The sequence below is a fragment of the Lissotriton helveticus genome, chromosome 1_1 (assembly GCF_964261635.1).
Source record: "Lissotriton helveticus chromosome 1_1, aLisHel1.1, whole genome shotgun sequence".
Classification (NCBI taxonomy): Eukaryota; Metazoa; Chordata; class Amphibia; order Caudata; family Salamandridae; genus Lissotriton; species Lissotriton helveticus.
The window spans coordinates 1,937,322,999-1,937,335,090 of NC_136057.1; the positions used below are offsets into that span (position 1 = coordinate 1,937,322,999).

The window sequence follows — 12,092 nt, forward strand, 5'->3', positions numbered from 1 at the left end:
CTGTAGACTTCTTCCTGGCGAGTCAGTGCTTCACAAAAGTGTATTATGCGACGTACCCGAATAATGTGAAGACCACCCCACCCTGTGAGAGATGACAGAAACCGCATTTTTCACAATGAAATGCATGCAACGCTGCCCCCTGCCGTCTTGTATCGGGTGACGTCGGCACAGAGCCAAGCCAGCAGAATCCGAAGCTGTGGCGATGCAGTCTGAGTCTGCGTGAAATCCCATCTTTACCTTCAAAGCAGAAGCTCCTAAATGTATACTGATCTGACCTACTGTCAGTGCTTGAAATGGAAACAAAAGTGCGGGTACTTTGTACCAGAGACGCTGCTGGCTGGTTGGTGCAAGCTGCCTCCTGAGGAGAGCCCCCCCGCACTTATTGTTATGTACAAATTAACCTCTAGTAGTAAGCGCTATTTAAATACAATTTACAAGTTCAATTACAATGCGCTGAGAAGCACAGAGGGTTCTACGGTCTGTGTTCGGGTGGAAGAAGGGGGTAAGGGGTTGGGGTGGTACTTGCTCTAGCCTTGTATCCTATTCGCTACTCTGCCAACAGACTGAAAGGGGACCGGAGGAGAGAGGCGCCTCTGTCATATGAATTTTCTTGTAGGTCATGGGGAGGGGATCGGCGTGGATTTGATGGTTGATTTCGTTTTCGTTGCAAGCTGCATTCTCTTCTGTTAATAACAAACACGCAGATGGGTGTGGACACGACATACCGGCCCCATCTCTCGCGCACAGCGTTGTGTAATCTCAGATTCAGACAGTATGTCCCTTCTCTGCTCATGTACGGCGAGAAGATGTGGCCTCGAGCCTAACTGCGTCACTTCTGATCCAGGATGCCCAGGACCCAATCCGGATTCACTTGGACACTTGACAGCAAATCGCGTGATTCTATGCAAATCAGTCCATCTCGAGCCTAACGTTGTCAATGTGTCCTATAATATAAACACTCATACTGTAGAGGTTTGCCTCGTATATTATCTGCTGCTTGGATTCGGAATTCATCAGCTACAATAATAGGCTTCTCTGAAAGGTGCCCTGCTGCTCCTGGAGCGAAGTCGGCGTTGCACCAAATACGGAAAATAAAAGTAAGTAACCCTCGCAAGGTGTGGCATCAGTGGGCCCAACACTGATAACAAGCATTGGCAAATGGAACAGTCTCGCCTTGTGGCTACCAATGCAGATTTAATTGGCTTTGACAATGATGTTTTATGATGCTGTGTGGTATCAGCATAAATACATGCTTTCCTGATGGTTCGCAGCATTAGCAAAAAATACAAATAATAGGAAAAAGACCTTGATGGTTTATGCACATGCACGCACAGGATGCTGTGGTGGCCCAGTGAGGACATTTGCGTGCAATTGCGTCGCCATGCATGTATGCACATATGGCATGACACTGCCACTTTTTTTTTTTACTATTCAAAGACAGGACTCCAATTTTGAGACAAATATACAAAAATCATTGAAAATGCAACAGGTCTCGCCTTTGGTTAAGTTAAAGCCATTTGCTTTGCTAATGGTATTTAAGCATGGGTGGATTTTGCGAATTGGCAATCCGCGAAATTGCGTATTTATGGATTCGCAATCCGCAAAATCCGCGAATTCTCGCGAATTTGCAGATTTTTTATTTTTTTTTGTGTTCGCAAGGGTTTGTGCCAGTTCGCGAGGGTTTTGTACCAGTTCGCAATTGCGAACTTACTTGTCGGCTCGCAACGGCCGCGACTATGTTGTTTCTACGTCTGGTTCATCATCACAGGTTCACAGCACCCTCTGTTTCACCACTGCCACCCTCTGGTACACCCATGCCACCCTCTGGTACATCACTGCCACCCTCTGGTTGGTTTATCACTGTAGATTATGGGGGTGAAAAAAAGCAAGCACACCTGCCCTGCTTCAACTGACATGAATTAATTTGGGGTTGATTAATGTGTCACTGAATTTAAACTTCCAGTCTGGCTGGCACCTGCTTCCTTATCTCTAATTTGCTTTCTGTTGCAGTGCAATTCTTTTTCACAGGACCTTTGTGGCCTATAGTTGCAAGTGGGCAACTGAACTCTGAGGGGGCCCCTCAGGAAGCACTACAGGGAATGGTTACTAATGATAAGATTGAACTTTTGCACCTGCTGAGTGCTTTCAGTTTTGTCTGTAATTGCTTTCTGTTGCAGTGTCATTTTTTTAACAGGACCTTTGTTGTATACTTGTAGCTATTCTCTGAGCCTGCTGTGAGGGTCAGAGCAGGGTCATAGAATAGTTGCAAGTAGGCAAATGAACTCTGAAGGGGCCCCTCAGGAAGCACTACAGGGAATGGTTACTAATGATAAGATTGAACTTTTGCACCTGCTGAGTGCTTTCAGTTTTGCAAAAATCCAAATATCCAGCAGCATCCACAAAAAGTAATCCTTCCAGGTCAAGATCCAAATCAAAGTGACCAGCACATGAAGAAAGCACTGGGAGGAGCCTGCTGGACAGGAACAGGAAGTTGGAGACTGTGGGGCACTTCCTTCCTCCCCCCCCCCCAAAAAATGGACTCCTTGCAAAGAAAAAGTGCAGGCAAATGTCAACCTGAGGAGTTACTCTGATAAAAATCATAATTTTCAAGGTTTATGCTGCCTGCTGGTGGATTTCTTGTGCGAAGTTGCAAATTTTGCAATCTCGCAATTGCGAGATTGTTGCTGCCTGCCGCATCTACGTGTTCGCAAGTATTTACTCCCGCGAAATTGTATAGTATTCTAGTTGGCAAGTGCGACCAAGCAAAAAATCCGCTTCGCACGGATTTTACGAATTTTCGGCAAGTTCGCGAGAGTTCGCGGATTGCGAATTTGCCGAAAATCCGCAAAATCCGCGAGCGGAACGGATTTTACGCCCATGCTTAATGGTATTGTATAGCAAAGCGAATGGCTTTAACTTAATAAAAGGCGAGGCCTATTGCATTTGTAATGCTTGTTTCTCAGGCTTCACTTGACAGATCACCCCAAAACTTTCAAGGAAGGAGCGGAGTTGATGAACTTATTTTTTAAGACTGTTTCGTGAAGGTTTAGCATTCAGCACTAACATTATTAGTAAGCCAAAAAAATAAATGTTCTATGATAACTCGGTCCTAACTAGAACACAGTTATATTCATATGTATATACACACATATATATCCACACAGAAACCTATCTACGTAATATATGAGCTGAGTGTAATTTGCTATTTATTGGCATTATTGAGAGAGGGGAGGGGCTTGACTCACAAAATGTCGAAGCCTTTAGTGGGACATGCCACTCCCCTCCCTCCGAAATGATAATAAATAGCATATTGCACTCAACGGATCTGAATGCATGGATCATGCCATGCCTTTTTCTCAGCTATAATATTTATTGACAAAGGTATTTACCCAGAACCAAATAAGGGATTAAATCCATTCAAGCAAAGTTGTTTCACTCAGTGAAATCATTGTAGCATGCATATGTGAGAAAGTAAGCAGCATTTTCTCACAACAGTTACATTGTATTACGGTACTAATGCTGCATTTGACATTTGTGCAATAGTATGAAATGTGTTACATTGACTTTGGCTAGCTTATATTGAATACATTTATTACCTGCCCGTCACAATACATTGGGCCGAATAACACGTTTTTTTGGGAGAAGTAAACTAATGAACACAGTTATACATCATTTATTGGTAAGTGGCAGGGTCACATTCCAGGGTTATTATTGAAGTACAGCCTATATAGTACAGGATATATGACGTGAGAAATGCCTATTTTCTCAGTTTCCGTTCGAAAATCAGCTTACAGAAGAAACCAACTTTGGCAAGCAGCGCAAGGCTGCACTGTTATGATTTTACTGCATGGATTAAACTACTTGAGCTCTGCTGATGGTAAACACCTTTGTATGAAACCACTGCACATATAAAAAACAGTGTAGTATAAGCTACACAGGCAAATCCCGAACCCATTATGCTAATTATTAGAATTGTTGAGGGACGGGAGGGGTATCATGGCCCATGCGTTGATGCGCCTCTTGCGATACACAGCCCCTCCTCACATCCAACAATGGTAACAGACGATTACACTCTACACATCTGTATGTATACTATATTTCTGATGTGTATATACAGAGATTTCTCCCCATTGCCAACTACTGACGACCCAAGCAGATTTTGCTTTCTCCCTTATTATTGATTTCCATAGAGGTCGCTGGCCGCCACCGGCTCTTCCACCTCTCCGCTTAATCCTGGTGGTCTTCGTGCCAGTTCTCAATGTTTGGCAGGCTCCATACTCACACTCTGATGCGCGAGAAGGTACCACTCTTCTGGAGTAAGTAGGCGGAGGGGAATGACTTCACGCCAAAGTGTGGCAATTGCAGAGCCTCACCAGGCAAAACTCGCCGCACAGCGATATTCTCATACTGCAGCAAGTCCAGTGTGACCTGAAAAAGAAAGAAAATCCAGACTCAGGATGGAGGACACCAACGTATCTACCCTGGAAACAGAGGTGCCACAGTCATACACACCATACTAGAGGAATGGAGGCACCAAAACATCTACCTTAGACTCATGGGATGGGGTAACCAACATAACCTAACTCTGAATTAGGGAATGGGTCGTCAACTCTATCTACCTCAGAACTCAGGGAATGGGTTCACCAACATAATGTATCTCAGGCTCTGAATTCAGTCACCAACATAATCTACCCGGGACTCAGGGAATGGGGGTTCTCCAATATAATCAACCCCACACTCAGGGAATTCAGTCACCAAAATACTCTACCTCAGACCATGGGGATGTGAAAAAAAACCAACTATTGTCTCCTTTACAAATAGAGAATGTGCAGGAGAAGAAACTTGAGGCACAGACGCCTCACGTATTGTGAGGTAAACATATTCTCCAAACTCCTGCTGGGTCATAAAGTAGTTATTTGGAAGAGAAGGTAATTTCACCCTTTGCAAAGGAACTGATGCTGGGGTTACAAAGCAGACACATTTTAATCTAAACTCCTGATCAAGAAACACATATTTCAGAAATGTGCTGAGCTCTACATGGCCTTCCTGCATTACATCTTGGTATTCAATCTAGTTCCAAGACAAAATCGAGATCAGAAACAACAACGAATAGGCCTATGCACCCGCCGAGGTGGCCCAAGCAAATTATAGCTGAATTATCAAAGGGGGAGTGAGAGTTCTTTTGAGGTCCAAGAGTACCTCCTTCCTTTAACATGTTTACATCGAGCAGGTCCTTTAGTGGAACCTGGACCTTTGCGTAGTCCAAAGAGTGCATACTAAAAAGGACACTGGACCCTCACTCACACTAGGAAGCATCTTTTACTATACTGTCCACTCCTCATGTGAGAGTACTACTGTATTTCTTGTACTCTAGCATTTATATACCACTCACTACCCCCTATGTGGGAGCGCTGAAGCGCTCATTCACTCGTATAGTCATTGCTTTGAGCCTGTGTGCAATGTGTTTCCATGTCATGCATGATGATCACCAAGCTATGGTTATCGTGTTATCGGACACAGTGCTTGGTGGTGTGACAGATGAGGAAGCGGGATAGACAGAGGCAAGCATTTTTATAGCATGTGTTAAGTTGGCAGCTTTGATTAGTTCTGTAAGGCTCTTGACTGTATGATAACGTTTTCTCTTGTATGTTCTCAATCTAATTTCATATGTAGGCTGTGGCAGAAGGACGTCTTCTCTGAAATCTTATGGATCTGGGAGAGTTATCAGCTGTAGAGTGATGGGAATCCGAGATCTGACCGGATACACCACTTTACAGTCCTTCTTAAAGGATTGCCATCATGAGAAGTAAGTAAGGAGATTTGCCAAGATGCACTATGCTATATTTATTCTTTTTATCATTGATCAGAGTGTATGACGATTCAGGGATAGACTATGTTAGAGTCCTCTGGTAACCAGCAATATGTGGCAGATCTCTCTGGTCTTAGCAGGCCTGTCTGGTTATTATTGAGTGATTAGTTACGCAGCCTGGTATAGCTTGCATCTGTGCCCTACAGTTGTCAGCAAGGTTCCACAGAATACTGGAAGTGATAGAGAAAAATTGAGTTAATAATTAATAGTCACAACAAAGAAGCACAAATACCTACATGTGACGGACCAGCAGAGGCATCAATAAAGATGAATAGCTACCAGCTGGACTGAAGTGCATGCCCTCCTCAAAATCCAATATGCACCAACTTTCTGTTTAGTCAACCAGGGGAAGTGAATCTAACCTTTAAAGAAAGGTAGCAGAGGTGCCTGCTAGGAGGGTCAAAAATCTGACAGGTCAAATCCACACTGGAGGTGAAGTAATGACTGCTATGAATCAAGTTTTACATATCAGGAAGCCCCATCCCATCCTGCATCTTCCGCTCAGTATGACAAACAAAGCACCACCTTCCGAATCCTCACGCACACCCACATTCTACATTCCACACCATTACCATGTACCTGACATCCCACAGCAGACTGATGCAGTAATGCAGAACAGAAAGGGGCCAACACATTGACATGTCAAGTACCTTATCACAGTGTACCCAACCTGGCAATGCACATTCCACATCTACCACAGATCCCACTGAGACCCCCCCCACTCCCTTCCCAATAACCCTTGTGCTCCAATCCCAGTTTTTCATTTTGCACATCTACCATTAAAAAGTAAAACACCCTATTTCCTCATTCGTGCACGCCAAAGACCAAACGGTTGAATGTGCACCAGAAATTTGAGTTGGACATCTTCCTGCCTCTCCATAAGCCTATTTTGCACATTTCCGTGGACTTGGATGGCTATGGGAAAGGGGCAGTGGTTTGTTATTTACCTGCAACACTTTTTTGACCTAGAAAAAAGTCTGAACGTTATTGCTTTGATATTCCTTCATAGATGCTGTTACTCTGACAAGGTGGAGGTACGTGGGAGAGATGCCTTAATTACCTGCTAGTAATCTACATCACTATGAGTTGTTCTATTTCTTGCCACTACCCTTGCATTCCCTTTCTCCCAGCAGCCAAATTCGACTACATGGCCCTCTGAAGAACCAGTGAAATTGTATTTACCTGGTGTACCACTGGCTACAAGGTTGGTACTGTTTGTCCTTTCTGGAGGTGCTGTGCCTAGCTTCGCACTCTGATTAATGGGATCGCAAGCACAAGAGGGGAGGAAAATAAAAACCTCCTGAAAAAAAGCCAACACGGAGCAGAGCTCCAAGGAAGGAAAGCCTGAGATAGAAGCTTGGCAGTCCAGGCAGGACTGAATGAAATGCAGCCTTTATGTAAAGATCTCAGCCGCGGGCTGTGCTGGTGTACCTCTGTCGCGAGGAGCTACATTTAAAGGGATGTCAGACACTTAGGCTAGTAAAGTTTGAATAGAGCAGAGTCTGTGTCAGTGTGTCCTCGTCACGTGAAGTATTATGTACAGAGGAGCTCAGGGGTAACTTGTGTATATGTACCTTTGGTGCGCGGATGAGAACCCTGTACATCGGATCAGAGAAAGGAGTGGAAATGTGTGGCCAGGAGCAGCTTTCAGAGAGGGCAAACTGGGGCCTGGTTTATGTACACATTTCAGATAGAGTGAACAGATTTTGAACATTAAAAACGGGTACATCCCACAAACCCAGAAGCAGTACAACAATTTTGTATTGACAGTGGGGCATAGAAAGACTTAACTAACAGCGCTCACAAGCATACAAAACACATACAAGAAAAGAACCAAGGGAAATTAAATGCAACTTTTCCACACAGCATCATCTGATAAGGCAATATAACTAATTCTGCACTGGATTAAAAGAAAACTTGCCTCTTATTTCAATCAACCCTTGCTGAAAACATGGATAGATGACGAAAAAGGGGCTGTACTGGCACATCGGTAGGAGGAGCGTGGCATGTACAGTGTTATCATTGTCTGTCTTTATCATGAAGAGCAATATGTATGTAGGCTCAAATTTGGCGGGTGTGTTAGTATACATGTGTCACATTCAGCATCTGAGTCAGGAAGACCTAAATTCACAGAGGGATCTCAGACAGAGCTGCACCTGTAATAGGGAAGTATTGTATCCTGGGTAATCTTTCCTAGCAAGCACTAAAATAATTGCCTGCATCATAGTTATATCTGTGTGTGCTAGAGGAAGGCCCTGCAGGATATCGATTCTTAATATTTTCCTAATATTCACACACAACACCATCCACCATCAAGGGTTTATATGACAGAAAATCAAATGCGCTCCTGTGAGGCCTAGGGATTTTTCTGCCAGTACTTACGGTGTTGGCCTAGGAGAATGGCAGCTCCTGTGATAAACCCAATGAAACAAGCAGAATGAAGCTTTGAAGCAGCCATGACCCTAGAGACGCCCAATTAACTCCAGGACTGGGGATCTCAGGACTTGTGGCCCCGCGATGCTCTGATTGGACATTTTTACTATTCAGCATCTATGGTCTCACCTCTCTGCCCACGTAAGATCTCTTATCCTCGAAAATCAAGGCCAGGTAATCCACGTTGTTACTGTTGAAGAACCCTTGAATCTCTGTCACACTGCAAGAGAATGTAAGACACGGTTATCGGGGTCAATACAAGAAAATACTTAACTTCAGGCTTTCAAAAGAAGCCTTTGGTCAGGACATACGCTCCAGCTCGGCGATCGTGCTCCTCTGTAGGAGCAGACAGGTTCTATATCACTGCAATCTAACCATAGCTCCCCTTATCGCTCACTAAGAGGAGGCAACCTCAAGACCATTTATTTCTTCGCCTCCTCCCTTTACCTGTGTTGCTTGAATGGTGTTCTTCATAAAAGGAGATTCTACCTACTGCTTGAATATACACTAGCCTCCAGAATAAGATATACCTGGTAGGTTTGATCCTAATCTGGACGTACACTGAACCTTGCCTTAAAAACAGCAAAACATATCCAAGCTGCCCTTTGCAAGCAAGGCCTTTTGATGTGACGTTTTGGTTCTTACAAATATTACAACATGCCTTTCAAGATGAATCCAGTCCATACTTTTAAATAATGTTTATTAAACCTTTTTGCTTTGCATAGTATAGTTTTGATCCAAGACAGCGGTTGCCAATGACGTTTAAATATACAGGGAGTAAGAAAAGCAGATAATGAGTTAAGTGTACGTGCACCATTGGATAAACAGCAGCTGGTCCTTGCATATAATATACACATTTGTGGCGTTGTTAGGTACAGTAGAAGGAAGTAATTATGCTTATGTACATAAAGAAGATTGCATGGGGCAAAGTGCAATTCAGAACAAGTGTAAAGTGAATGAACAAGTGAACAGGCTTGAATGTGGGTGGAGGGGCAGTATCCGTCTTAAGGCAACAGCTAGGCCAGTGGTTCTTGCCTTTTGACTTGTGTAGACCCCTCACTTAATCATTACTGGTACCTGTGGATCACCACTGAATAATTATGGGAATCTGGGGACCCCCACTGAGTCATTACTGGAAGGGGGACCCCCACTGAGTCAATACTGGAAGGGGGACCCCCACTGAGTCATTACTGGAAGCTGGGGACCCTGGCCTAACAGTTTGATGATTTGAACTACAAAACAATACAGAAGCAGACATTCATCAACAAATACACAAATGATTAAATATTTTGTGAGATTCACCAACAAATATATTTTTTTTAAATGTAACATTAATTGGAAGGTTGGAGCTTGTCTAAATTCACTTGAGGCCACTCATTGACCATACTTTAAAGTGTTTGATGCACTTGCACTGCTCCCACAAATCAATATGAGTATACAAACTTCATTTTTAACTACCAATTTAAAATTCCTTCATGTCTACAGAACGTTTTAACATTGGCAATGTTCATTGTTGCTTCTTTATTTACATACACTTTATTAATCTGATAATATTATTTGGTTTTAAATATACAAACTCCCCTGATTGGGATCCCCATGGGCCCTGGGCCACAGGCTAAGAACAACTGCGCCAAGTGATATAAATAGTGATGCGTGATAATACTCAGAATAAAAGAGGACAGGGTTTGTAAATATTATACATCACATTAGATGGCATGTGGTGGGCCACAGGGAGGCTAAACCCGGTCCTTTACCAATATAATTGTCACTTTATGCCTACCTTTTCCTATCAAGTATTTCTATGTTCAAACATTTCCTGCCGCAAGAACTTCAGCCCTATCTGCCGCTAGTTGGGATTTGCATACCTCAACACTTTAATCTCCTCTGAGTAAAGGACATACTCCCTCAAGCTGTTGGTATTGGTGGGGGGGGGCTTAGAACGTTCTCCTTCAGCTACAATAGTAGAATAGTCATAAGCACTGAATAGTCCCACCCATGTTTGGGGATCCTGGAGCACTTTTAAAAAGTAGACATATATGTATAACCACAATTTGTACCACAGTACTTGCACCAAGTTTGCAGCCTAAAGAATGCTAAAATGGCCAGAATTGAATTAATTTTCATTTTAAAAAGAAGTCAATTGCATAGACATACGTCACTATAAAACGGTGATCTTAGGGCACGGAGTGCTGCCTTTTTGACAAACATCTTTTGAAAATCTTTCCAAACCTATTAAGAGTTTTCACTTGACATCTTTTGCCATTTAAGACAGCTTGACACCTTTTTCTGACAGAAAATGTGCCTTCCAGAAGATCAGATCCCTTATTCCTGTACTTATTGTCAGTTTTTCTTCAGAAGAACTTTGAAGGACGGACAGAAAAACAGATTACATGGAATGCAGCAGAGGAAGGAAGAACATGCTGGCAAATATTCTAGAAGCCACAGAGAAGGTCAGTCCTCTACTACTCACTCCAGGGACTCCCCTAGAGGCATATCTAAGGAGAAGAGACATCAGAAAAAGAGACATCACTCGTCTTTGAAGTCAAGGAGTATAGCGTTGAAGACCAGACACACCTTCTTGCTCACCGTCATCAGGTACAAAGTCGAGACACTCAACGGTGAAAGAACCAGAAAGTGGCTGATGTGAACACAGTCGAAGTCAAGGACACCTCCATCGACGGTATGACCACCTCCATCGACATCAAAAAATCTCTTTGGAATGTTCCCATTTCAGAGATTTGTAAGGCAGCTACTTAGAGATCTGTTCATAGATTTACTAGACACTACTGTTTAGATTCAGACTCAGAGCAGATACTCAAGTAGGGCTGGCTTTTTGGGTGATAGTTTGAGCTGTTTTTATTTCATGTCCAACTTTTTGCGGGAGGGCATTGCTATTCTATTCTGTGCTCAAGACTATTGACGAGGATCCCCTGCAAGAGCAAGAAAAGTTACTCACCTGTAATCCTAGTTCTCTTCTAGGGGAATTCTTATCAAAGTCATAAGCAACCCTCCCACTTTTCCACACAGAACTTATTGCAGCTCTCAACAATTGCTTCACCCAGGATTCCACATTTCTGTAAAAATTACCTGACCTAATCGAACTGTCGCCTGTGAGGCATAGTGGGATACAGGGGGTACTCTGAGGTTCTTAAAGGCACAGTGCCTGTTTTCTATTCTGTGGTTTGCATTGCAGCCTATTGGCTAACAAGGTCTTAAATTCCCTTTCCTTTTCCTATTACAAAGGTCTGTGAAAGATATTCTATGGTCACTTTTGTATAGTGTTGCATGCCTATGCAATTGGCTTCTTGAAATAAAATGAAAATTCAATGAAATGTGGCCATTTGAAGTCTTCTTTAGGCTTCAAACATATATAAAGTACTATGGTACTAATCCTGGTTATACATATATGTATACTTTTAAATGTGCTCTACGATCCCCGCACGTGGGAGAGATTATTCAGTGCTTACGACTTCGATGAGGATTCCCTTGGAAGAGAACTAGGAATACAGGTGAGTGACTTTTACTTCAGTACAGTCACTGAAGAAATAACGTCTAAAGGGTATGTTGATGCATAATTAGAAAAACCCAGTCGCAGCCGGCATTAATCGTGGGTGAGGGGGCATGCGGGGGGGGGGGGGGTTTAAATGTAATAATACATTTTAAAAACTTACCTGTCTGCCGGTCGAACGGGTCCTGCGTTTTCATGGCTCCAGCTCTTCTGCAGGAACAGGAAGCCTCCCTCCCCTCCCTTAAGCCAATCACAACCCTGCAATGGCAGCGTTGTGATTGG

At 43.3% G+C, this 12,092-nt stretch overlaps 1 protein-coding gene across 1 annotated transcript in view; it reads right to left on the minus strand.

Moving 5' to 3' along the window:
- The window catches only part of QSOX1 (quiescin sulfhydryl oxidase 1), a 350,420-nt gene that overhangs the window by 134,573 nt on the left and 203,755 nt on the right, over positions 1 to 12,092 (minus strand). The window contains exons 5-6 of the mRNA XM_078643550.1: positions 8,432 to 8,522; positions 4,283 to 4,428 (exon numbers count right to left, since the gene is read on the minus strand). Coding sequence (XP_078499676.1) covers positions 4,283 to 4,428; positions 8,432 to 8,522 — 237 coding nt within the window. The remainder of the gene's footprint in view (positions 1 to 4,282; positions 4,429 to 8,431; positions 8,523 to 12,092) is intronic.